Source organism: Ochotona princeps, chromosome 15, assembly GCF_030435755.1.
Source record: "Ochotona princeps isolate mOchPri1 chromosome 15, mOchPri1.hap1, whole genome shotgun sequence".
NCBI classification, from domain to species: Eukaryota; Metazoa; Chordata; class Mammalia; order Lagomorpha; family Ochotonidae; genus Ochotona; species Ochotona princeps.
The window spans coordinates 51,220,035-51,245,811 of record NC_080846.1 but is presented as its reverse complement, the minus strand read 5'-3'; the positions used below and the strand labels follow the sequence as shown (position 1 = coordinate 51,245,811).

The following is a 25,777-nucleotide window of genomic DNA, read 5'->3' as shown; positions in this document are numbered from 1 at the left end:
TCAACATGTGTGAATGAGGGCAGTTTTCCACCTTCTGAATTCCTCTCTGGCTGCAAAGAGAAACACCTGCCATAACTACAGTGCTCCCTGCCATAAGCCTCTCCGGCTGCTCCAGGGGGAGAGCAGACCCTCCAGAGTGGGAGCTAGATCCAGCCACATGGGCCTCCATGTGGGAGGAGGGGGACATCTCTTCTGCTGCTGGGAGGACTTCTGGTTGGTTTCTGGAACCCCAAGGCTCCACAGAAGGAATTAGTACCACACACCAGAGCCAGAAAATCCACATGAAAGGATGTTCAAGGGACAGAAAGAGACCAGCCGGCTCTGCTAGAGAGCACAGCAGAGTTATTAGTGTCCTGGGTTTCATCCCAGGCAGATCCAAATCTGCCCCTCCCCAGAAGGGATGGCATGTGTCTCTGCAAGTACCCACATACTCCTACTCCAGGGACCTGCCTGACAGCACCAGGATTAAGCAAATGACATGTGCAGAATGCCCATAGTCACTGGCACCAGGAACAAGAGCTGTGTTGGACCTTGTTGCCTTTGTCAGGTATTCAGGACAGTGACTGCGTTCGGAGCCCATGCCACCCTCCTCCAGTGCGCATTGCTCATTAGCTCAGTGGCACCCATGTGGCCTGCTGTGTGCCAGGCATCATGCTGGCCACAGAAGGCAGGTGAGGGGAGCAAGACATGCCCAGCCATTCAATGGGAGATCCTCTCTCTGGCACGGAGAGCCACCCCTGGAAGAAATCATTGTAGGGGGAAGAAATTAATTTGTTGCTGGGTGCAAAAGCAATCCAAGGAAGAGAGAGAGAGAGAGAGAGAGCTCTTCTATCTATTGGTCCACTTCTCCAAACACCCACAACAGACGGCTGGCCCAGACCAAAGACCAGAGCCAGGAGCTTCCTCTCCATCTTTCACATGAGTGGCAGGGACCGAGACACTTGGGCCATCTTCCTCTGCTCTCCCAGGCATGTTACCAGGGAGCTGGAGCCAAAAGTCCAGCCCAGTATTTCACTTTTTTTTAAGAAGTTTCTTTGAAAGAAAATGACAGATTTAATGAGAGAAGAGAGATTTTTCCATCCACTGACTCACTCTCCAAATAGCCATAATGGTCAGACCTGCTCCAGTCCAAAGCCAGCAGCCTGCTCTGGATCTCCTACGTGGGTACATGTTCCCAAGCACTTGAGCTATCTTCTGCCGCTCTTCCAAGCTACCAGCAGAGAGCTGGGTTGGAAGTGGAACAGCCAAGACTCGAATCAGTGCCTGTATGGGATATCAGCCCAAAAGGCAGAGGCCTAATCTACTATGCCACAATGCTGGCCCCGGAATGTGGTCCTCTGAACTGCCTGACCAAACGCCTGCCCCACGACACTGGCCATGACTGGATGCTTGGTACTGTTCCAGGTCTCTCTATACCTTCCAGGTACAAGTAGCCCTGCTCTAGTTGCGACAACCACAAATGTCACCAGAAATGTCCATCTGTTCCCTGAGAACCACGCCATTCCTTCTGGTCCCCTGTCCTCTCCCAGAGTTGGGATACTGATGGAGTTGTCAGCACCATGTGGTAATGCTGCCTTAGATGCCAGCAATACTGGATTACTCCCACTGCATCTCCCTTGGTTTTCTGGGGAAACTGCTCCCTGCCCCATTCAACCTTCAACCTGGGCTGCAAGTGTTGGGGTGGTTAGCAGAGCGGAGACATGCATTGAACAGCTGGCAAGCCAAAGGGCCTATGCTAGGGTGGGGGCCAAGGATGAGCAGTGTTTCCAAAACACCCATGTAATTTCTCAGTGACCCCAGCATGACTGCTAGCAGCCATTCTCCTTGACTGTCAGCAGTAAGAATGCACATGGGCTAAAGTGCTGAGAAGGCAGGGAAATGATCAGCCCAGACCCCAGATTGTCTGAGATTTCTGGCAATGGGCTGATCCAAAAAAAAAAAAAAAAATCCCACCGACTTCAGGAATAACAGACAAGAATCTTGCAGAGAATTTATTGAGAGACGATCTGACACTTGGCACTCCGAATGTCTTCCAAAGTAGTCACGACTGGATAATCCACTGACGGGGGCTGAACTGATTCTTGCAAGGAAACAATACCAATTTCCATAGCTGAGTCTTGGGTGGATGTGTCACCATCACTGTTGATGCTTGCTCTGGCCTGTAGCTTTTGTATCCCAGAAGAAAATCTACCAGCACATCTTGTTTTCCTTTAAGGTCAAGGGCAGTGTGATCCCATGAGTCAACACACTCTTGAAATAGGACAGAGCTCTCCTGAGCATTCCAGGGAGGGGAGCAGGACAGGGCGGGAGAGGGCAGAATTTGGTTCCCCTGTATGTACCATGCATGCTACACCCAAGGAAGAGAGGTGTGGTCTGAAGCAGAGCAAGCAAAAGAAAATTCTTCAGTCCATTAGAGACCCAGAAGAAGCTCCTGGCTCCTGGCTTCAATCTGCTCAGCTTTGGCAGTTGCAGCCATTTGAGGAGTGAACCAGCAAATGGAAGATCTTTCTATCTCTCCTTCTCTCTGTAAATCTACCTTTCCAATGAAAATAATAAAAATCCCATTTATTTGAAAAGTAGGGCTACAGAGATAAAATGACACAAACTTCCCAAATGAAAACAATGGAAGGCAAAGCCAGGCTCCTGGAATGTCTTCTGGGTCTTCCACATGGGTGTCAGGAGTCCAAGCACTCAAGCCATTCTGCACAGCTTTCCCAGGTCCATAGCAGGAACTGCACTGGAAATGCAGCAGCCAGGACTCAAACCAGTGCCCCTAGGCTGGGACACTTGCATTGCAGGCGGTGACTTAACCCAAAGCACCACAACATCAGGTCCAAAACATTCTTGACCATTAACCAAGGACCCCCCAAATCCCATTCCAGCATCCAAGTATTCAACAATCACTGTAAATTCTCCCTGTGCCTTAGAGGACAGAAAGAACATGAACAACACAGCGAACACTGACTCCAGACTCCAGCAATAGAAGGTCTCACCAAGGGCCTGGCACAATAGTTCAATGGTTCAATGGTTAAACCCTCACCTTTCAAGCACTGGGATCCCACATGAGCACCAGTTCATGTCCTGAATGTTCCACTTCCCAACCAGCTCCCTACTAATGGCCTAGGAAAGCAGTGGAGGATGGCCCAGGTGCTTGGGACCCTGCATGTGAAGACCCAGAAGAAGCTCTGGGCTCCTGGCTCCTGGCTATGGTCTGGCCTAGCCATAGCCATTGTGATCATTTGGGGAATGAACTAGCAGATGGAAGATCTTTCTCTCTCTCCCTTTGTCGTGTGTGTGTGTGTGTGTGCGTGTGTGTCCCTCTGTCTCTCTCTGTCACTGTGCTCTCCAAATAAATAAAAAAAGAAATCTTGAAATAAAAAGAAAAGAAAAATCAGCATAGAATTGCACAAGGGAATTATGTAAATGCCAAGGGGGAAGGAAGAGAAGGAGTACTTGGGATTGAATCAGGTAATGTGTTGGTGTCTTCAGTCTCAGGCCCTGCCTGCCACAAGGCCCCCTGTTATGGCCACACCTCTGGGACAACATATCTGCAAGAAATAGTCCTCTCCACCTCTGCATGCCTCCCAGGTCAAGCTCCCTCTAAGAAGTTGCCAGGATCCCCTCCCACCATTTGGGGGCTACTCAGGTCACAGGGTCTCCCATAAACCCATGCTGAGCAAGGGCAGCAGGCACAGAGTTGAGCAGCAGGCACAGAGTTGGGCAGCAGGCACAGAGTTGGGCAGCAGGCACAGAGTTGAGCAGCAGGCACAGAGTTGGGCAGCAGGCACAGAGTTGAGCAGCAGGCACAGAGTTGGGCAGCAGGCACAGAGTTGGGCAGCAGGCACAGAGTTGAGCAGCAGGCACAGAGTTGGGCAGCAGGCACAGAGTTGGGCAGAAGCAGAGGCTGCTATTCGAGTGTCACTTGAGGTCTGTGGATAGTGGAACTAACTGAGAAGCCCTCTGACTTCTGTGACACACACCAGCTGGAAAACGTGGACCAAGCTCTCCTGGCTGGCTAGCTAGTTGGCTGGTTGGCTGCCTCTAAATGCCCAGCTCTCCCCAGATCCATGCCCATGACTTTCAAACCATCCTAACTACCTGCATCCTGGTGCTGGGTGCCGCAAATGCTCAGCCCTGCTGGAAACCCACTCCCACATTCCCAGTTACAGTCAGGCCAGCTTCCTCAGGGTCTCGAGTGCAGCTCCCACAAGGTCTCCCTGCAGATCTCCCCATCTCCACAAATGACACCACCTGTGTAAATGGTGCCAGTCACACGCTGGGCCATGACGCCATAGCAGAATTCCTGATCCCTGTTCCCACCCAACCCATTCACGGCCTTGTTTCTTCTCAGTCTGACATCACCTGTATTTCTCCACATGCCTTCTCCATCACAAATTGTTCCATTCATTCCTTCATGCAACTACTATTCTATTTTAAATAGATGCATTTGCTTGTTTGAAAGGCAGAAGTAACACAAAGAGAGAGGCCTTCCATCTGCTGGTTTAGTCCCCAAAAGGCCGTGACAGCCAAGTCCTGGCCAGACTGACGCCAAGAACCCCATCCGGGTCTCCCATGTCAGCAGCAGGGGCCCAAGGACCTGGCTCTTCCTCTATCGCTTTTCCAGGTGCATTAGCAAGGAGCTGGATAGGAAGCAGAGGAGCTGGGATTCAAACCAGCTCTCCAATATTGCCCGAGCAGCAGCTTAACAGGATGTGCCACAACAGTAGCCCGAATGTCTGACTTTGGCACTGCAGTTCACCTCAGCGAAAGCTTACGGGCTGTAGTAGAAACCAGCACCTCTGTTCCTGAGGCCTTGTGGGTTGCCCCAAGCCAGAGAAGACAGGAGGTGAGGGGGCCCTGCCCTCAAGAACCACAAAGTCACACAGTCCCCAGTGTGGCCCTCATCCAGGCCACAGTGCTCAAGGTACAAGAGCTGGATCTTAGCTATTTCAATGTCATCCACTAGAGGCGTCATTCTGTGGGTTGGATGGCAGAGCCCACACAAGAGAGGACAGAGGCAGAGGGACGGGGAAGTGGCTGGAGAGGCCAGTACAATGAGAAAACATGCTAAAAACACTCACAGAATGAAGGACAATGCAATTTATTAGCAACAGAACAGGTAGGAGGAGAGGACAGTGCGTTATATACATCACAACCGGGGTGCATCCCACCCCAGTGCAGGAGAAGGAGACCCCACTTGGATAGCTGTGGGCACAGGCTGCAGCCAGAGAGACAAGGCCCAGGTGGGTCAGGCCAGGGATCTGAACGTGCCTTGCAGCTACTCCCCCACGCGCAGCTCGCTGGGGGTGGGAGGGATGGTGCTGGAGGGCTCACTGATGCTGGGAGAGGAGGAGGAGCTGTTGGGAAAGGGACGCTGGGGTGGCTGCACAGCTGGGTTTTCTTCATCTGGAGTAGCGCTGGGAGGACTGGGAGAATTTGACACTGCTGCCCCGGGTGCTGCCCGAGCTGAAGCCTCCTCCACTGACGGCGCTGCGACCCCCAGAGCTGGAGCCGAAACCGCCGCCGCTGCCCACCCTGAATCCGCTGCTGCTGCTGCTGCTGCCGCCACCGAATCCACTGCTAAATCCGCTGCCACCTCCGCGGCCTAAGCCACCTGCACCACCTCCCATGCCGAAGCCGCCTCCATAGCCACCTGCTGCGGCTGAGGTGGTGGTGCTGCTGTTGACCACCGCTGGAAAGGGAGAGAAAGGATGGCCATGAGCACCCAGCACCCACATCGCTACGTGAGAATTAGCTGATGATCCACCCTCGGAGGCCAGAGTGTGACTGAGAGGGGTCACAGCCAGCTGCCCTCATGTCACACACTCAGCCCACCACCGTTGTTTTCTGGATGACCTCCGAGGAGTTTCTCTGCCCTATTCTCAGGGCTCCCGCTGGATACACCCCTTTCCAGCAGCCAGCCACACTCATCTTGGAAGTGTCAATCACAGGTGCCAATCAGCCCCTCCACTCCCAGAAAGTCCTCCCTCCACCTCCCTGGGAAACAGGGTTCACAATCAGCATGAACATTTGAGAAGCAGCTTCCGGCTGCCCCGGTCGCTGGGAAAACTTACAGATGCTGACAGCACTCTGGCACTCTCCGGACATTCTGTTTGAAAAAGCAAGCAGACAACCCCATCACCAAGAGGCCACGGGCCAAGGTGACCAGCATCCAGAACGGAACTTGGAAGCTTTCTCCCACCCTCCTATAGGCACAGAAAGTTGCATCCATGCTTTTATTAACTGTTGGGCTCATGAAAGCAAGTGCTCCTCTACAAGGCCCAGGGAAGGTGGGGCCTGTCTGCACATGCCTCCATGCCAGGCACCTGGCTGGCACAGTGTGCCTTGGGGCAGGGAGCTAAGATGCCTGCACATTCACCTGCACTCCTCGCCCTCCAGCAGCTTGCGGTAGGTGGCGATCTCTACGTCCAGGGCCAGCTTCACGTTCATCAGCTCCTGGTAGTCGCGCAGCAGCCGGGCCAGGTCATCCTTGGCCTTCTGCAGTGCGGCCTCCAGACCGTCCAGCTTGGCCCGAGCATCCTTGAGGGCCAGCTCCCCGCGCTGCTCAGCATCAGCGATGGCTGATTGCAGGCTGGCATTCTGAGGGCAGGGGCAGGGGATGGTACACAGAGTGAGCCCAGGAAGAAGGCCACAGAACCTCTGCTTTGTCCGGTGTGAAAATCAGTGAACATCGCTCCTTTGGCACCTCCATCCACGGAGATGGTTCCCTGCAGCTTAGCCAGCACATCTAGATCAGCCTGGCTTTTTAACTCCATGAAGGTCAGTGCTGCCCAGGCTGCCCTCTGGAGCCTATTCCAAGCCAGGAGTCCTGAGTTCCTGAGTCCCACACCCAAAGTACCCACACCCACCACCACACCTGCTTCTTGACGTTCTCAATCTCGGCCCGCAGCCTCTGGATCAGCCTGTTGAGCTCTGCGATCTCACTCTTGGTGCTCCTCAGGTCATCGCCGTGCCTGCCAGCCGTGGTCTGCAGCTCCCCAAGCTGGAGGACAAAGGGGAAGACAAGGGAGTGTTCATGTAGCTTCGCCTAACTTGTTTCAGGACCCCCCCACCAAATATATATATCTTGAGATACTTCGTAAGTACTGGTGGACTGTGTTGCAGCAGGGGTACCTCAAAGGGAGCTGGGGAGGTAGGATTGAAAGTTCTACCTCCCTCTAGTTCCTAAGCAAGCTGAAGTGGACTCCACATGGCCCAACAGTGCAGGGCACAGCCACTACCCCCAAAAGGTGAGAAGTTCTGCAAGGGAGTGTCCATCACAGGGATGCCTCCTCCACTCAGCAGGGCCACAGCTTCCTGGAGACCCCCAAGGGATCCTCCGAGAAGTGCCTGGCCCCCACCTTGGTCTGGTACAGCGCCTCGGCCTCCGCCTTGCTTCTCTGGGCGATGTCCTCGTACTGGGCGCGGACCTCGGCGATGATGCTGTCCAGGTCCAGGTTGCGGTTGTTGTCCATGGACAGCACCACAGATGTGTCAGAGACATGGCTCTGCATCTGGGACAGCTCCTGCCAATGCGGAGGGAGCCTGTTCACTTTCAGAGTCTGTGTTACAGGCACACTGAGGCAGATGGAGACCCCAACAGACAGTTCAGTGCTGGGCTAAGAATGTGCATCAGCCCCACCCTGCTCGGAGAAGCTAAGGTCCGAAGTCCATCCTGCAGACCCCCATGGTCTTTGGGCCTCACCTCTGACAGCCTCAGCCCTGACACCACCTCACCCTCCCCCTCCACATTCTTACAGCATCGTACAGGGTCCTCAGGAAATTGATCTCATCCATCAAGGCATCCACCTTGGCCTGGAGCTCCACCTTGTTCATGTAGGAGGCATCCACGTCCTAGGGAAGACAAAAACTTAAGGGATTTGTGCCCCACCCCCCATTTACCCCAAGGAGAGTCAGGCAATCACCAGCAAGTGTCATAAGTTAGGACACGGACAGATGTTCCTGGCTACCATCAGCCTCTATATGAGGGGAAGTTCTCATCTTGGTGGCAGCATCCATTCTGTTCCATCCCACCCTAACACAAAGGTGTACCTGGCTTCCTTTTGAATTTGGCAGCTCAGTGGCTATGAAGGGAAAAGGCTCCTCCACTTCTTTCCCACTCAAACACCTGCAATTCTGCAGCTCCCACATCCTTCAAGCAGCCCTCACCTTTTTCAGGGTCACAAATTCGTTCTCGGCAGCTGTGCGCTTGTTGATTTCATCCTCATATCTGCAGGAAACAGAAGGGGCTTGGCAGTCATCCTCCACCCTACCGTTCTAGAAAAACCTGACAGCTCCCCTCCCAGAGCCCCTCAGTCCCTCTCCTGCCCCTGTGGGGACCACATCCTCCCTACCAGCTCCATATTGGTTAGGGACACCAACCAGACCAAACAACCCAAATAACTCCTGCTTTGGAGGACAGCCCTTGGTCTCATAAAATATTGAGGGAACATCTGGTCACCCTCAATTCTGTGAGTCCCAGGATCTCTTCAGACCCAGCTCATAGACAAAGTGCTTGTTCGACTCCACACTCATCCCTTGCCACACAGTCTCCTTTGAAAAAGCCTCTGCTTGAAGCAGGAAAGTAAAGGGAGCCCTGTGATCCAAGCTACACCCCCTCCCCACACCGTGAAATTAAGGAGAGACTGAGCACCGGCTCAGTCAGGCAGGGGTCAGGAGGACTCGGAGCAGGGTGGCCCACAATGATGTCTTCCCATCCCTGCTCCTCCTCCCCCCTGGTCACTCACTTCTTCTTGAAGTCCTCCACCAGGTCCTGCATGTTTCTTAGCTCTGAGTCCAGGCGGCCTCTCTCACTGATGATGCCATCCAAGTAACTGCGCAGGTAATTGATGTGGTTCTCAAAGAGGGGCTCAAGGTTGTTGGTGCCTGTGATGGAGTTGGTGCCCTGCTGCTGCAGCAGTGTCCACTTGGTCTCCAGGACCTTGTTCTGCTGCTCCAGGAAGCGCACCTGCAGCACATGGAGCCAAGCATCTCAGGCAGCCAGCAGTGAGAGCCGGAGGGCCGGGAAGCAGGTTAGGGGAACACTTTAACTCAACTAGGAGCAGGTGTCTCTGCTGGTCTCCCAGGGCACAAAGGCTACTACTGCGGCTGGAAAGAATGCTGAGAGAGGTGCTGGGTCGGAATGGTGCATTTGGAAAAAATTAGATGGAAGATGCCCCTCCCCATGGCCAAACCTGTAGCAGGAAAAATTTAACAATGACTCTTTGGTCAGGGAGACTTTGTGTCTCCATCTCAACTTCAATACAATGCACAAAAACCTTCAGCAGGGTTGGCAGAGCTGGGAAGCACTGGGAACTGATGCTGGCTGCCCTGTGCTTGAGTCTGAAGTGGACACAGCACTGTGAAGTTTGGCCTGGACTGGAGAAGGTCTTTCACAGTCCCTTGGAACCAAGGCTCCACTGCCAGCCTCCTTCACCCCTTCCCCAGGCATTGGCTCTACTCCCTGGCACAGAGACGGGAGGGAAAGAGCCAGAAAGCATCCTTGTGAAGAGCCCACAGCTCTAAATTGAACCCAACCCTACCAGTGGCTTTGGGCTGCCAGCTCTGCCAGCCCAGGCCTAGAGAAGGCAAAGGTGGAACACTTGAGTAGAGGCTCAAACAGGCAGTGGCCATGTTGGGGTCCAAACAGGGTCCGTTGTCTTTCTACATCTCCTCCTCAACTGACCATGGCCAGTTCATCATTTATCCCCTTTGACCAAGCCCACCCAGCCCACCCAGGACCCATTGAAACACCATGTCAAATACAAAATCCCCGCCTAAGTTCCATCACCTTGTCAATGAAAGAAGCAAACTTGTTGTTGAGGGTCTTGATCTGCTCCCGCTCCTGGGCCCTCACTTGCCCAATCTGCGGGTCAATCTCCACATTGAGGGGCTGCAGCAGGCTTTGATTGACAGTCACTTCCTGGATGCCTCCAGGGAAACCACCAGGGCCACCAAAACCACCAGGACCACCAAAGCCACCAGCTCCCCCAAAGCCACCAGCTCCCCCAAAGGCACCTGCTCCCCCAAAGGCACCTGCTCCCCCAAAACCACCTCCCATTCCACTGCCACCACCAAAGCCACCTCCATAGCCTCCCCCAAAGCCACTGCCACAAATGCTCCGCCCTCCACCAAAGCCACCGGCCTGGGAGCCACCAGCTGCCACACTCATGGAGATGCTCTTGTGGCCACCCAAGTTGTAGAGGCTGCGACTGCCAAAGCCACCTGCTACCCCTCGGATCCCAGAGGTCCCTGAGCCAGCTGCTGCTGAACGGGCCACACAGCTCATCCTGGTGCTGCTGCTGCTGCTGCTTCGGCCAGGAACCACGGCAGAACGGCCAGAGAAGCTGCGGCTCCCGCCGCCGGATGTCTTATACACTTGTCTGCTCATGGTGAGGATCTTGGCAAAGAGGCGAGCAGGGAGACTGGACGTCTGGTGAAGAGGAAGGCGACTGAATGCCTGGGCAGAGAGCAGTTCTTTATATACATCTGGGGAGGCTGCAAGCACAAATGAGGGAGACATAATCCCAGCTCCTCATGGGCTGGGCTTGCCTCCAGGGCAGTAAGTTTGTTCCAGGCGACCAAACACACCTGGAAAATAAGCTGAAATGGTAAAAGTGCTAAGGTGGCAGGCTTATCCTGCTGGGGTGGGGGGGGGTGGTGCCTGGCGTGGCCCCATTGCTGGGATACAGCCACCTCCCAGCTTTGTCTGGGAGGCCCCAGGAGGCATACAGACCCATGTCAGGGGATTACGCAGGTCTGTCTACCCATCAGCTGCCCATAGACCCTGCTAGAAGGAGACTCTAGCAGGGGAATTGGAGGGGGCTCTGTATGTGAATGACATCTCTCCTTCCACTGAACTGTGAGCAGAGACCCCCAATCAAGGAGTGATGCCCGTTTTCCCACGGTCAGGACCAGTGTGTTCATCATGTGCCAGCCAGACTCCATGCTGGGCTCAATGACAAAGCAATGGCCTGTCTTGCTCTCCACCCAAAAACCATGCCTCCCCAGCGTCAGTTCTGATGGTGGTGGCTCTTTGGCTTCTGCCTGTCCTGAGCCAAGGTAGACTCGCCAGTGAGGTGCAATGCTGAGACACCAGCAGAATCTGTAACTGAGCATCAGCTCAGAAAATCTGCAGCACCATCACACATCTGAAGGTTTCTCTTCCTACCATTTGTCTGACCCCAGCCCAAGTCCCAAGGGGCAGGAAGGTCAAGTGTCAGCCCAGCCATGAAAGCAACCAGCATTCAGGCTGGTGGCCCCATGCGGCGTGTTGAAGCCTCAGGCAAAAAACAAGGCACCCTCCTTTCAAGATCCCCTCACTGTGGTGAGACCCATGCTCTGGCTAAGGGGTCTGAACCTGGCACCCCGCACCCCTCATCCCCGGGAGGCCGGATACAGCAAAGCACATGACATCACTGGACACGTCTAACTCTAGAGCGCGGTTAGGTTGAGGGAGGAAAGGCGTCCTGAACAGTGCTGGAACGGCCACATGCACTGGCTCTCTCTCCAAACGAGATCTCACAGGGCTCTGCCTGGGGTGAGGCTCAGCAGCCCAGGGGGAATCCACCCCAGCCTCAAAGGAAAGGAGATGGGACAGTACATGCTAGGGAGGTCCAGGTCCAAAGAGCCAGTGCAAATGGTCTCCCCTATCTGGCTGTCCCATTTCTGTCCCTCTCCCCTCCCCCCAAGGGCTGTAGCATTTGCAGGCGCTCACTGGTTAGAACTGGTAACCAGGATCCCTAAGTTCCTAGCCCAGTGCTTTGTCAATAACAGAGACTCACAAAGTTTGGCTGAATTCTTAACGAGGCAGTCATTCAACGGAGAATGAATTAATGGATTAATTATGCTCAAAACTGGTTAAATGATGATTCAGCTCCCATGTTCACTGAGTGCATCTCAACTTGAAGAGGAGGCGAACTACAGATTTCGATGAGCCGATTTAGGGAAATACACATGTTAAATTTCCTCTCCAGCAAAAAATCACAAGAATCCCGTGTCAGTCGGGAGGCGCTGGTGTTGTAGTCCGTGCAGATAAACTGCCACTTCGGACACCAGCACCCTAGATGCAAGGGCCTGCCTCCACTCCCCACCCAGCTTCCTGCAACTGAAACTGGGAGACAGCAGGGAATGGCCCAAGTAGTTGGAGCCATGCCACTCACCTGGGAGACCCAGAGGAAGTTTCAGTCTGGCTGAGCCCTGACTATTGCAGCCACTGGGAAGAGTGAACCAGTAAATGGAAGATTTATCTCTCCCTCCCTCACTCTCTCATCCCAACCCTGGTCCGGTTGCCTTTCAAACAAATAAACACATAAAATGTTTTTAAAAATCAATCAGGGAGAGAGGGGGAAAAAAGTCAAGTTCAGCAAAATTATGCTTTAACGCTATATAATGCTAAATACTATAATGAAAATAGGCACGAGACAGCTGAATAGTAATCTATAGCCATGTTAAGGTGTCTAGAACCCGGTCGTGAATAAACTAAAATTGAAATGTCGACGAAAGAGTCACAGGATGTGGTAAAGAACTTGCATTTTTTTAACATGTTGGTCACTCAATACTGTGTCAATTAATTCCATAACATTGTAAATTGTTGCTGATGTTATGTCAGGGCTTTTAATTGATTGGGATGATACTCTGCCGCCTCTACCTTCAGACCAGAGATGGTCTCCCCAACAAGCGTTGAATTTGTCTGGACAATAAGATGCTGGACTCTCTGCTTGGTATATGCTCACAATGAAAGAATCTCAACTGACCTTGAACTGTGGTAATACAACAAGGTAGAGGAATCCGCCATGAGGGGAGGGTTTGGGGAGGAGTGGGGGGAATCCAGTACCTATAAAACTGTGTCACATAATGCAATGTAATTAATTAAAAAAAAACATTAAAAAATCAATCAGGGCACTGACAGTGTGACATAGCAAGCTAAGCCTCTGCCATCCCACAGGAGTGCTGGTTTAAACCCCGGCTGCTCCACTTCTCATCCAGCTCCCTGGGAAAGAAGAAGATGACCTAAGTGCTTAGAGCCCCTGTACCCACATGGCAAACCCAGAAAATAAATAAATCCAGAAGGAGAAGATGCTTGGCCTACCTAACATGCTCGCTAACATCTGTACCACTTTCTGAGTCTCTAGTTCAAACTTTAGCCCTGACCCTGATGCCCCTTTTTGCTAACACACACCCTGGGAGACAGCAGCTGATGGCCTGCAGACATGGCACTGACAAGACTCAAATTCACAGTGAATCAGAGTCCACAGGTTCTGAGCCAGGATTGTCACTGCTTTAATTGTTTTTCTTTGAAAGAAAAAGACAAGAGATTTTCTCTCCAGATGCCCACAACAGCCAGGCCTCAGCCAGGCACAAGCAGGAGGTGGGCACACCCAGAGGTGAGCCACTGCCTGTTGCCTCCCAGGAAGGGGAACCAGGAGTGCAGCTGGGACTTGAACCCAGGCACTCAGAGATGCAATATAGGCAACCAAGCAGCATCTTCTTTTTTTTTTTTTTTTTTTTAGATTTTTTTGTTGGAAAGTCAGATATACAGAGAGGAGGAGAGACTGAGAGGAAGATCTTCCGTCTGATGGTTCACTCCCCAAGCGGCCGCAAAGGCTGGAGCTGAGCCAATCCAAAGCCAGGAGCCAGGAGCTTCATCCGGATCTCCCACGTGGGTGCAGGATCCCAAGGTTTTGGGCTGACCTTGACTGCTTTCTCAGGTCACAGGCAGGGAGCTGGATGGGAAGTGGGGCTGCTGGGATTAGAACCGGCGCCCATATGGGATCCCAGTGTGTTCAAGGCGAGGACTTTAGCCACTACACCATCATGCCGGGTCCCCAAGCAGCATCTTAACCATTATACCAGATGCCTGCCCTGCTGTTTCTTAGGAGGAAATTAACCTGAAGAAGACTATTGGAGAAACATGATCAATGCCAACATGGTAGCTGGCCAGTCCCAGCAGGTGAGGAAGAAGTGACAGGAGTATTAACAGTACTGTGCCTGAGAACCAGGGTAGCAGAGAAGACATGGCCTTGGCCATGGCCTGGGGATGCAGAGAGAACTAAGACAAAGCTTGGTGGGGCTGGGGGGTGGTGGTACGCATTCACAGGGTTGGGGTGTGTAGAAGGGGAGGAGGCCAGCTGGAGTCGAAACTGCGAGGGCTAGGGCCCAGCCCTCTAAACAGGAGCCACCTGAGAAAAGCAGAGTTGGCTTATTTGCCCTCACCCAACGCCCGGATTATCTGAGGGTATTAACCGGGTGCTTCTCTGCTTTCCTTCTGCAGAAAGGCCTGAGTCAGAGCTTGCATGGCCTCAAATCAGAGATGCACACACAGTCATGGCCAGCGGGCCAGTACAGCCGCCCTCCTTCTCCTCCTCCTCACCACCTACAGGCAGCCCACACACCTAAGCTGTCCTCACCTCCAAGCTCTACGGGGATAGCAATTCATCTCATCTCCTGGCATGCCCGGGCCAGCCAGGCACCACCCTGGCCCCGAAAAGTGTTCTGGCCTGAGCATCCTCCCGTTCCCCCAAGCCCGGCTCTGCCCATCAAGTGATTGGTTGACTTCTCTCTCCTGGGATCAGGGAAGTTGGGGTGCTAGGGGCCTCCCAGGCCTGTGTACCACCCCCAACTCTGAGTCTGAAGTTTTTTCCCTTAAGGATTCATTATTTTAAAGTCAAAGAGAGAAAGGGAGAGACAGAGAGAAAGCGATCTTCCATCCACTGGTTCATTCCCCAAATAGCCACAATGGCCAGGGTAGGGCCAGGCCAGAGTCCGGAGCCAGGAGCTTTGTCTAGGTCTCATGTGGCTGCAGGGGCCCAAGCACTTGGGCCATCCTTTGCTGCTTTCCCAGGTGCATTTGCAAGCATCTGAATCAGAAGAAGAGCAGGTGGGACTCAAACCCGTGACATATGGGACGCTGGCACCACCACCACTCCCTGAAGTCTTTTAACTCATACAAAACTGCATTGACCTTCACACATGTCAGAACTCATGTCTTTGGGGATCCTCCCATATCCTTTCAGATCATAGCCATTTACTGTGAATTCAGCAAAACTTTTAAATAACACTGCATTTTAAAATCACCCACATTTGGAAATGATTATACCCGTGTGGACAGAGAGAGGTCCTCTGAAAGTTCATAGATACTGTATATTTTAGGAAAAAAAAACTATGAATTTCAAATATATTTGGCCCCAAAGTAAGTTCATCTTTTAATTCCATTTTTCTGTGGACTTTTTGTTGAAATCCCACCCTACCCACACCTTGTGCTATTGGATTGGGAGTGAAACAGCTGCAACTCGAACTGGTATCCATATGGAATGCCATCCACTGACATGGCGTGCCCCAGCAGGAACACAGTGGCTATCCTAATTTCGGGCCTCCATTCCCCAACTGCTGTCAGCTGGCCTCTGCCAAGCCTGCAAGTTCCCGAAGGCCTCTGACGCAGCAGAGACGCCCAACGGGCTGTGCCCTCCAAGTGTTGTCACCGCCTGCCTCCCTCACCTCGCTGCCCGGAGGACACGAACCAAATCTGTTCCTGCCTGGCCTCCCATAGGATCCCTTGGGAACTTCTCTGCCTTCTCCATGGCAACCTCCCAGTATGAAACAATGCAACTAGGACAGGTGCTTGCACAGCACCTTGTTATCTGTCGGGATGCCCGCATCCCATACATATAAGAATGGTCGGGCCCGGCGGCATGGCCTAGTGGCTAAAGTCCTCGCCTTGAAAGCCCCGGGGTCCCATATGGGCGCCGGTTCTAATCCCGGCAGCTCCACTTCCCATCCAGCTCCCTGCTTGTGGCCTGGGGAAAGCGGTCGAGGACGACCCAATGCATTGGGACCCTGCACCCGCGTGGGAGACCCGGAAGAGGTTCCAGGTTCCCGGAATCGGATCGGCGCGCATCGGCCCGTTGCGGCTCACTTGGGGAGTGAATCATCGGACGGAGGATCTTCCTCTCTGTCTCTCCTCCTCTGTGTATATCTGGCTGTAATAAAATGAATAAATCTTTAAAAAAAAAAAAAAAAAAGAAGGGTCAGAGTTCTAGTCCCAGCTCCCTTCTCAATTCCACACTTCATATGTCCGTTTCCCAGGCAGTTCCCATTGTTGGGTCCACGCTGACATGAAACTAAGCCCTCCTCATACTACAATGCAGAATGATTTTATCTGCCCTCAAGGTCACCCAGGAAGCATCAGACAGCAATGAGCCCAGGGCCCAGGGCTCCCACCGTCCCTAAGATCTTTCTCGGCCACAACTCTGCGTCTTCACGCTTCTCTTCAGGGGACAAAGAGACAAGCTATCAATCCTGACCTCCAACATGGAGGAGGAGGACAGAACCGGAACAGGTGTACAAATGACTCAATCCACTCTGTCCGTACCTCTCCTTTGTCCCTGGGCTAGTAACAGAAAGGCACAGTGACTGGTGTCCCTGAGTGACTACCACTCTATACCCTGAACATCACCCCATACCTGGTCTTAATCATCCATGCCTTCCTCTGAGGTCCCCCACAGTTACACCCCAAAACCTGTGTCAACCATGAGATAAGCCAAACTCCCATCATGGTGTGGAGCAGGGGCTCCAGAGAGACCAGCAGTATTGGCAAGAGTCTTCTGGGACCAAGTGGGTTGGATCAGAGTGGGGAGGAGGGCTGTGCAAAAGTGGCCAGTGTTTGGGAGCTGGGGAGCCCCTGAGCGTACCTAACAGTGTGACTGTATCCAGGTCCTGCCAGCACCCACAACCCTAGATCTTGCTGGAAATAAACCAACAAATACAGTTGCCTCCTCTATGGTAAACAAGCATCTCCTTAAAAAAACACACAATTGCAGTCATTCTGAGATGCACGTATTTGTATGTCACCTGTGGTCCATCTGTCGCTGGTTAAACGCACCTGCTGCAGCGCCTAGCCGTGCTCCAGGGGCATGAGCAAGGGACCCTCACCCCCGGCCTTGAGGTGTGGCATCTGGTGGACGGCCCAAGGGGAAGCCGCACTTCTGCTTCCAACTCAAAAAAACTCACTGAGGAGGCAAGTCAGCATTTTCCCAGGGGAGGGGTGCAGCAATGGGAAGCCATCAAAACCTAACTTGGCTGCACCTGCTGCAAAGACTTCCTGTTCTCACACCCGGGGGGCATTGGGGCAGCAAGCCCAGTCAGACAATAAGGAGATCAGGGCTGGGCTTGTTCAGGACAAGGACAAAGCCACCAGACCCAAGGCAAGGCTGCTCCCTGCAAGAGAAGGTCCCTGCCCAGGGAGCCTGAGCCTTAGGGATTAACCCTTTGCTGCTCTGCCCCTGCTCCCCTGCTCCCCCTCCTCCCACCTCTCCAAGATAGGGGAGCCCTGGGTTTGGCCTCAAGGTCACTGTGGGCAGGCGCTGGCCTCCAGCAAGCCAGGCACCTTCTGTGTCTACTCCCAGGGAGGCCCTTGCAGATGCTGTCATAGACAGATTAAAATCTCCCTGAACTCCCTGGCAGTCAAAGAGTCAGAGACAAGGGTGGGGGGAGAAAAGAGGGGGTGGGTCAAGAGCCACAATGGCTTCTGCATCTACCTTGGAGAGTTCCCAGGTCAGACTACAGCCAGCCAGCCAGCTGTGGAGTCTGTTTCCAGGAAAGAGATGGCACCGCTCTGAGCGTCTTGGAATCGGTTTAGTGTGTGTAGGAATAAAGCGTCTCTGCGCAGCAGCCAGCATGCCCAGATGCACACAGGGAACACGACAGCCAGCTCATGGAGGCCAGCAGAGGACATCAAGTACCAAATCAGAGGGCAGAGGGCAGAACAAATTGAACAGCTCTCCTGGCTAAGTTTTGACAAGTATCTAGGTGGGTGGAAACTCTAAGGCAGACTATAGTGACCTTGGAAAGATTTACTTGACCTTGGAGCAACAAAACCAACAGCACCTCAGAACTATCAAAACCACTTAAGCAGTACCCTCGGAACATTGGAAATCCTAGGATGAATGCAAATGGCCATCCCCCATTCCCAGGGACTGATATGGTTTGGCTACTGGGAGCGGCTTCCTCCCTTTTCTCCCCTGACCCTCCCAGATACAGGAGGGGAAAAGTTGGGGGAAAAGGAGAGAAAAAAGAAAATTCACTCTCTAATCACGATAAAAAGAATGCAAGCATCCTCAACAGTTACAGTAGATCCTGACTCTCACTACCCTCGCCCCTTCCACATGGTGCCAACCACCACCTCCAGCGCTGGCCCCAACCAGGTAGCACCTCCATCAATGCCCCCCATAAAGCCTGGCTCACCTCCACCATTCCTCCCACCCCAGATTAGCAACAGTCACAACAGGCACCTCAGGAGGTGAGGAAGGGAGTCGAATGCAAAGCCACTGGGGAACAGCCAGTGGCCATGGCTCTTCCCAACAGCCAGCACCAAGCTAAAACCTGGGTTTCATGTCAGTAAGAAGGCTCTGGGCAGCCCTAGAGTCCTTCCTCCAAGGCCACTCCTCAACTGTGACTTCGTGTGATTGTGGAGGGTCTGGCGAATCCACACACCCACCTTGGAAGCAGACTCCATGTTCCTACTCTGCGCTTAGCCCACCACCCAGGAACCTAAGCAATGAGACCTGAAAAATCAGGAGATGACCTTGACCTGCATAGGTCAACCATCTGATCTTCTGGGATAGGAAATATGGCTCCAAAGAAAACAAATACAGTGGCTCAAAATGAATGACAAAAGCTTTTTATTGCAGATTTGCCTGGAGGTAGGGAGAGAGGAGAAGAGCTGCAGAAGTGGGGACACCAAGTGGTTCTGGTCCCAACCTTGCCTGGGCCCAGGGCCAGCTGCACCAGATGATGGAGAAGGAATTCGGCTCTGATGTAGATGGGAGACAGGCGTCTGCAGTGGGAAGGGCCATACAGGACCCTGACAGTTCTGGAGATGTTCATCTTCCATGGGAGGTCAAAGGTCAGCCAACACCCTGCACATTGCAGGTGGGCGGGGCTCCAAGAGGGACAGAGTCCATGGTGCAGCAGCAAAGGTCAAGATTGTGGTGGAGAAGACAGAGCCAGGTTGGGGAGAGAGGATGGGAAAGCCTCCTGCCAACCCCAAGGGGCAGGGGGAGGCCAGATGAAGGAAGCACGGATACCCCAGGGGCCGGCTCTGGGGCTGCAGGGCCCTCATCAACCCTATCGCTGGGACCTCTTGGTCAGGGTGGTCGTTGAGATGATCTTGCTGCTGGAACCACCGCCAATGCCGCCACTGATGCCACCACTGATGCCACCTCCGACGCCAAACCCAAAGCCAGAACCAAAGCCACTGCCCAGGCCGAATCCTCCGCCAATGGCTCCAGAGCTGGCGCCACCACCAACCACGGCTGCAGGAGAAAGGCAGGAAACACAGTCAGTTATCCCAACGGCACCAGCACCCAAGAGCCCTGCCCAGACACACAGGAAGGAAACAGCCAATGGCAGGGTTAGGGACTACTTACAGATGCTCACGGTGTTCTGGTATTCTCCAGACATTCTGTGTGGGAGAGAACAAAAGCCATGAGCCAGTAGCTCAGGGCCACACTTCATCTCCCACATCCACCCCATGCAATAGCAGTCAGATTTGGCTGAGGGTTCAAGGCTGAGCCCATTATCTACACCAGCCCTGAAGGGCAGCCTTGAAGCCAGCAGCTCACAGAGACCATGCCCATCGCACCCCACCCCGCACCTGCACTCCTCGCCCTCCAGCAGCTTGCGGTAGGTGGCAATCTCGATATCCAGGGCCAACTTCACGCTCATGAGTTCCTGGTATTCACGCAGCATGCGGGCCAGCTCCTCCTTGGCCTTCTGCAGGGCAGTCTCCAGTTCCGTGCGCTTGTTGTAGGCGTCTGTGAGGGCCAGCTCCCCTCGCTGCTCTGCATCAGCCACAGATGCCTGCAGAGTCTGGCACTGTGGATCAAGGGCATGGGACACAGGGACATCAGAGCCTGGAAAGTAAGGTCTCTACACCTGTGCCCTCTCCTGCTTCAGTCCCCCAGCAACACTGATGAGTGAACATAAACACCATGCAGGAAGCCTGCCTCCTGGGATGCCATGCCGGGCTACCCAGCATGTGCCTTAGAGACACCCTAGGACAAAGACAACCATGTGAGCTCTGCGGACAGGGCCAGGCTTTCCCAGCCAGAGGCGGCTCTCTCTTGCTTGTTCACAGTTGGAAGCATCTTTCTCAGGACCTTGCACTTGTGCCTTGGTACACACCTGCTTCTTGACGTTCTCAATCTCGGCCCGCAGCCTCTGGATCATCCTGTTGAGCTCTGCAATCTCGCTCTTGGTGCTCTTCAAGTTGTCACCATACTGGTCAACTGAAGTCTGGAGCTGCTGGACCTGACACCAGGAGCCACAGGGAAGCAAGGGTCAAAGGGGGTGTGGGGGCCAGATCCCCAATTAGCCCTGGTGACAGGGGATGACACAAAATAGCAGCGCATCCTCAATCAAACTGGGACCCACTGCATCTGGGAGAATCCCAGTCATCTCCAATCACACGCAACCCCCCAAGCTGATGAGAACAATGTCAAGAGCGGAGCCACCCTCGTCTCTTGAGAGAGTCCTCATCCCCCACCTTGGTCTGGTACAGCGCCTCGGCCTCAGCCTTGCTCTTCTGGGCGATGTCCTCATACTGGGCACGGACCTCGGCGATGATGCTGTCCAGGTCCAGGTTGCGGTTGTTGTCCATGGACAGCACCACGGATGTGTCGGAAACATGGGTCTGCATCTGGGACAGCTCCTGTCAGGGAAAATATCTCACATCAGCCTCCTCATCCCTAGAGAGTCTTCCCTGACCTCTGATCCCAGGTCTCCATTGTCATGGACACAGCCATGATGGCAGACTCCAAGGGAAGCTAGAACAGCAATCCCAAACATACAGAGGAGGATAAGGTGAAAGTTCCAGTGGAAAGCTCGGGAGAGAAAAGGCAGATGCTTCTGGTCTTGCTGCTCCCCAAAAACCATGAATTCTTCCACATCAACAAAGGAGGTGCATGAGATGTTGGGTGAAGGCACTGGAATACATCCTGACTCCTGGTCACTTCTTCTAAGACAACACCTGGCTTTGGAACATTGCCAGTTGACCCTTGCTCACTGCAACCCTTTCTTGTCCAGGACCTGGTTGAGCTCTCCCTGCCCAGAATTAATGGAACACAAGTCCTTTGCGAGAGCTGTATGTTCCAACCAGCTTCAAAGAAACTGGTTTTCCCAGAATGGGGAGTGATGGGGGCAGAGGGAGTCCTCACCGCTTCGTACAGGACCCTCAGGAAGTTGATCTCATCATTGAGGGCATCCACCTTGGCCTCCAGCTCCACCTTGGTCATGTAGGCGGCATCCACATCCTATAGGAAAGGGAGGGGGATAAGGGCCATGCATTACAACAGGACCCAGATGCAGGGTGAGGACAGACCCTTAAAGGCATTCTCAGCAACATCTAGAAGACCTCACAGCACCAGGGGAGATGATGAGGGACGAGCCACCAGAATACATGACAGGCTTTTCCAGATCACGTTCTTCTCCCACCATGTTGATGTGGCCACCCACTGCCTGGGACAGCAGCAGGTAGGATGGAGGTAACGCTGAGCTGGACTAAACTATGACCAAGGCCAAGGCCAGGGTCAACAGGAAGCACCACCTTCCCGCCCTTCGCTTCTCACCTTCTTGAGGACAACAAAGTCGTTCTCAGCCGTCGTGCGCTTGTTGATCTCTTCCTCATACCTGGAGCAAGGAGCAGAGGCCAAGGCCCACGGGTCAGCGAGCCAGCATTCCCCAGGGCTCTGCTGCTTCTTTTCAAACAGCCCACGATTTGGAAACTTCAGGGCAATTAACAACCTTTCCCCTGCTCATGCAATTCAACCCTGCCACTGTGTTTCTTAGTGGCCATGTGGGCAGCCAGAGGCTAGACTCTGAGGGACAGAGGCTTGCATTTTCAAAAGCCCAAGGGTGACCAGCAGCACCAGCCAGGGCTTGGCTGATTTTTTAATTTCCACAGAAGTGTATCCTCTTGATCATGTCGGCAGATGGAATTTTCTAGAAAGTTGTTGCTCTCCTCTGGCTGCCTTTGGTTTTGAGTGCACTGAGAGTGACAGTTGGTATTCACTCAGTGCCATCCCTGCACTTAGCTACATGCTTTTTTCCTGCCTCATTCAAATTCCTTTTATTCCCACAACCTGAAAGGTAGAATATTACCGTCATCTTACTGGATTCCACTGAACCTCAGAGACATGCAACAACTTGGCAGGCAGCTGGTAGGTGACAGTTCAGCATTCCATCTAACTCTCCACCACCTTCATTCTTCCAAACACACACTACCCTGCTTTTCATCTGTCTACCTTCTGATCTTATCTGCCAATGGCAATCCCAGCCCCCCTGAATCTGTCACTGACTCCCCTTTTGAAAACATAAAAAAACAGAGGAAAGGAGCTGCCTGGACCCTCGGTATGTCCCAGAGCCGAGTCACAGGTGCCAGGCCACTGCCCCTTCCTTTCTCCCACGTACTTGGTCTTGAAGTCCTCCACGCTGTCCTGCATGGCCTTCAGCTCAGACTGCAGGCGGCCCTTGTCATTGCCCAAGGTGTCCAGCTGCTTCCTGAGGGCACTGAGGTAGGTCTCAAAGAAGGGCTCGAGGTTCTTAGGGGATGTGGTGGTGGTCTGCTGCTGCAGGAGGTTCCACTTGGTCTCCAAGACTTTGTTCTGCTGTTCCAGGAAGCGCACCTGTGTTCATAGAGACACAGCCGAGAACTGAGTGCTGGGAGTGTCAGCAGGCAGGCCAGCCACAGCTGCTACCAAGCCAATCTACCTCAGAGCAACCAGGAAGCCCCCCGATGGACACGCAAGGAGGGCCACCAAGTTACAAACTCCCTGGCACTATTCCCTGAGGTCAGTCAGGTGACCCTGTGCCTGAACCCATCCAAGAGAACTAGCCACATGGGTGGTAATGGACAAAGCACACAGTAGGACGCACCTGGCAATGCAGCAACACAATCAAACCACAGCAAACCAAAGCCCTGAGTTCCTAGAGAATAATATTGAACTTCCCCAGACTAGCAAACAAGAGAGACCCAAGCATCGTCTGGAGGCTTTTCCATTCAAAGTGAATCCGATCCAAAGCAAAGGAAAGATGAATTCACCAAGGAGGTTTTTGTTATGATGATGATGATTATTATTATTATTACTATTTAAAAGGCAAAGAGACAGAGAGTTTTTCTTCCACTCATTTGCTTCTCCCTCAAGTGTCTGCAAGAGCCAGGATTGGGCCAGGCCAAAACCAGGAGCCAGGAACTCCATCCAGGTTTCCCATGTGGATGGCACTTGAGCCATCAGCTCTGCCTCCCAGGATACACCTTGGCAGGCACCTGGAACCCCAGGCCTTCACATGTGGGATATAGGTGTCCCAAGCAGTGTCTTAAATGCTTTGTCCAAGGCCTTTTTTTTTTTCAAAATAAGATTCCTACTGGGCAGGCCTGGTGAGTCCCTGTAGATCTGGGCACCCCTGAAGACAGCCATGTAGGACCAAGGCCCCATTCACTAGACCTCATTCTACTCCAGGTTTTCCCTGAATTTGCCCTTCTCTACGAACAAGAAGCCGAGGTAGCGGCTTCATACACCTGTGCACCTGCATGCACCTGTGCACCTGCCATCCCAGCTTGGATGCTGAGAGCTGAAAGCCAAGCCAGGGAAGGGAGACAGGGTAAGACAAGGATGAACTTTTAGTCCTGCTGTCAACCCTATGTATCCTGGTGTCACAGGTGAGCCTCCCTAAGCTCTGGTGACTTAGGCAAACCAGCAAGAAGAGCAGATCCACTCAGGGTGGGTCCCCCTGATCTCAAGAGATCCAAGAAATAGAGGATCAGTGATCCTGGCCGGCCTGGACCACAAAGTGCTGTACTAGTCCGCCCGGTTATCAGTCTCTACATGAATCAGCTCTCTGGAACCAGACAAGCTTGCTGTCATTCCTCCCTCTTGGCTGTGTGTCAGCTCAAACCCAAGTCAGCTCTAAAGCTAGGAGGAAGTCAAGCTAGCAGCAGGATCAGGGCCCAGTTCATGGGCAAAACCCATGAAATTTGCTGCTGCTGTCCGTTCGCAAGTGCCTACCCCGAGTTTACCCCCTGAGTGAACTGTGCCATGGCCCAAACCAAAACCTGAGAACAAAGCAAGGAAAGAATCTGTTTGACAGCTGGAAAGATGAAGGCCAGAGAAGCCAGTGAGAGACCCGGGGTCACACAGCGTCCCCTGGGAACTGCTGATGCTTAACCAATCACTCCAGGAAGAGGAAGAATTGGAGCAATGTCTCTCCTCCGGCAGCCGGGAACTAAACAGGGGTTTTTGTGGTTTCCTGGCGCCTGAGGTAGTCTCCAGTCAGAGATCCCCAGTGACCATCAGCCCAGCTCACCTTGTCAATGAAGGAGGCGAACTTGTTGTTGAGGGTCTTGATCTGCTCGCGCTCCTCCGTCCGGACCTTCTGGATCTCAGGGTCGATCTCCACATTCAGGGGGGTCAGCAGGCTCTGGTTGATGGTGACCTCCTGGATCCCCCCAGCAGGGCACACAGGAAAGCCAGAACCACCTCGGCCGCCGAAGGAGCTCCCGAATCCACTGCTAAAGCCGCCAGCGCTAAAGCCACCGCCAGCGCCAAAGCCACCAGCACCAAAGCCGCCAGCACCTCCAAAGCCAGCGCCCTGGCGGGACCCAGCGACACTCATGGAGATGCTCTTGTTGCCCCCGAGATTGTAGAGGCTCCTGCTGCCGAAGCCCCCAGAGGAGGAGCAGCGCCCTGCACCCCCGGCCACGGAGACTGAGCTGAAGGCGGCCCTCTTGCCCCCGCCTACGATGGCAGAGGCACCGCTGAAGCCCCGGGACCCGCCTCGGACACACTGCTGTCTGGCAATCATGGTTGGAGAGAGGAGTACAAGCTGGGAGCTGTCAGACCAGAGGCTCGAGGGACCAGGTGAGTGAATGCTGAAACCCTGAACCTGGGTCTCTTATATGTACTGGAGCGGCAGGGCTTGGTGGCAGGGGCATCAAGAGAAAAATCTGAAAAATCTCTGGGCTTGGCCTTTGGCACCGGCCCATCCTTCTTGCACCCGCTGAGCGTGTCACTAAACACACCTACCAGGAGTCATTCGGAGGGCACAGGTGACTGGCTCCCGTCCCACTCCCCTCCAGAAGCTGAGCCAATTGCCCCAGGGCCTCCGAGATCAGAGGCCCAAACTCCCACCCGGCTACACCAGCCTCCCTGCAGCTCCTTGCCCAGCACACAGGATGTTCCATCCCTGAGCCACAGGGCTGAGGTTCAAGTGCACACAGCCTGCCACCCACCAGCTGAAACAAGTCCTCTCCTGAGATTCAGTCATTTTGCCTATAACTCAGGAATCATGCAAGCAGGTTTCATCCCCAACCCCTCAATGAGGGCAGTGGTGAGCAGCCTGCCTTAGACTCAGCCTTTGCTGTTCTGATTTTCATTCCTGTATGTGCCCTGGACCCCAGGGAGACACACACAAGGGGAAGTCTGTCCTATCGCAGCCTTGATGCCCTTCCAAAGCCAACTCCAGTCTCCCTGAGACCTAAGCTGCTGAGAACCTGCCAGCCCTGGAGCAAGGTGTGGAATAGGGGGAGATGAGGGGGAAGCAAAATGCTTTGCAAAAGTTAACACGTTTGTGTCCCATGTGGAAGGCTTCCTGGGCTTAATTCCTTGCTCCCGCTCATAGCTCCAGCTTCCTGCTAATGCAGACCCTGCAATGCTGGGGACAGCTCAAAGTGTTGGGTCCCTGTGGCCCACGTGGGGGCCCTGGATTGCATGTGGCCCTTGGGAAG

The 25,777-nt window shown here is 53.6% G+C and overlaps 2 protein-coding genes across 3 annotated transcripts; both read right to left on the bottom strand.

The window, feature by feature from the left end:
* Positions 1–5,118: 5,118 nt before the first annotated feature.
* On the bottom strand, positions 5,119–10,390 carry KRT3 (keratin 3). 2 transcript variants are annotated; one of them, XM_004583193.2, is made up of 9 exons: positions 9,791–10,390; positions 8,748–8,968; positions 8,170–8,230; positions 7,759–7,854; positions 7,362–7,526; positions 6,878–7,003; positions 6,380–6,600; positions 6,075–6,109; positions 5,119–5,692 (listed from the first exon to the last, which is right to left on the bottom strand). In XM_004583193.2, the coding sequence occupies exons 1-9, from the start codon at positions 10,388–10,390 to the stop codon at positions 5,403–5,405; spliced, it is 1,815 nt and encodes a 604-aa protein (XP_004583250.2). In that variant the 3' UTR covers positions 5,119–5,402. The 2 variants fall into 2 exon arrangements, with proteins under 2 accessions (XP_004583250.2, XP_036348363.2); XM_036492470.2 differs by lacking the exons at positions 5,119–5,692; positions 6,075–6,109 and having other exon boundaries at positions 6,376–6,600; positions 9,791–10,002; positions 10,075–10,251; positions 10,300–10,390.
* An 8,270-nt stretch (positions 10,391–18,660) lies between these two features.
* On the bottom strand, positions 18,661–25,154 carry KRT4 (keratin 4). Its single transcript, XM_004583292.3, has 9 exons — positions 24,358–25,154; positions 22,465–22,679; positions 21,624–21,684; positions 21,213–21,308; positions 20,543–20,707; positions 20,182–20,307; positions 19,652–19,872; positions 19,425–19,459; positions 18,661–19,310 (listed from the first exon to the last, which is right to left on the bottom strand). Exons 1-9 carry the CDS (start codon positions 24,853–24,855, stop codon positions 19,123–19,125), a joined length of 1,605 nt encoding a protein of 534 aa, XP_004583349.1. The 5' UTR covers positions 24,856–25,154; the 3' UTR covers positions 18,661–19,122.
* Positions 25,155–25,777: the final 623 nt, after the last annotated feature.

What these genes read in the sequence shown, in the direction of transcription:
- KRT3 (XM_004583193.2), bottom strand. Translation starts at nt 10,390, where the DNA reads ATGAGCAGACAAGTGTATAAGACATCCGGCGGCGGGAGCCGCAGCTTC. An exon ending in TGAGGACCCTGTACGATGCT is followed by an intron (nt 7,527 to 7,758) that starts GTAAGAATGTGG and finishes CCGCATTGGCAG; the next exon opens with GAGCTGTCCCAGATGCAGAG. An exon ending in TTGAGAACGTCAAGAAGCAG is followed by an intron (nt 6,601 to 6,877) that starts GTGTGGTGGTGG and finishes CCCTGCCCTCAG; the next exon opens with AATGCCAGCCTGCAATCAGC.
- KRT4 (XM_004583292.3), bottom strand. Translation starts at nt 24,855, where the DNA reads ATGATTGCCAGACAGCAGTGTGTCCGAGGCGGGTCCCGGGGCTTCAGC. An exon ending in AGGCGCTGTACCAGACCAAG is followed by an intron (nt 20,308 to 20,542) that starts GTGGGGGATGAG and finishes TCCTGGTGTCAG; the next exon opens with GTCCAGCAGCTCCAGACTTC. An exon ending in CCAGAACACCGTGAGCATCT is followed by an intron (nt 19,311 to 19,424) that starts GTAAGTAGTCCC and finishes TTTCTCCTGCAG; the next exon opens with CCGTGGTTGGTGGTGGCGCC.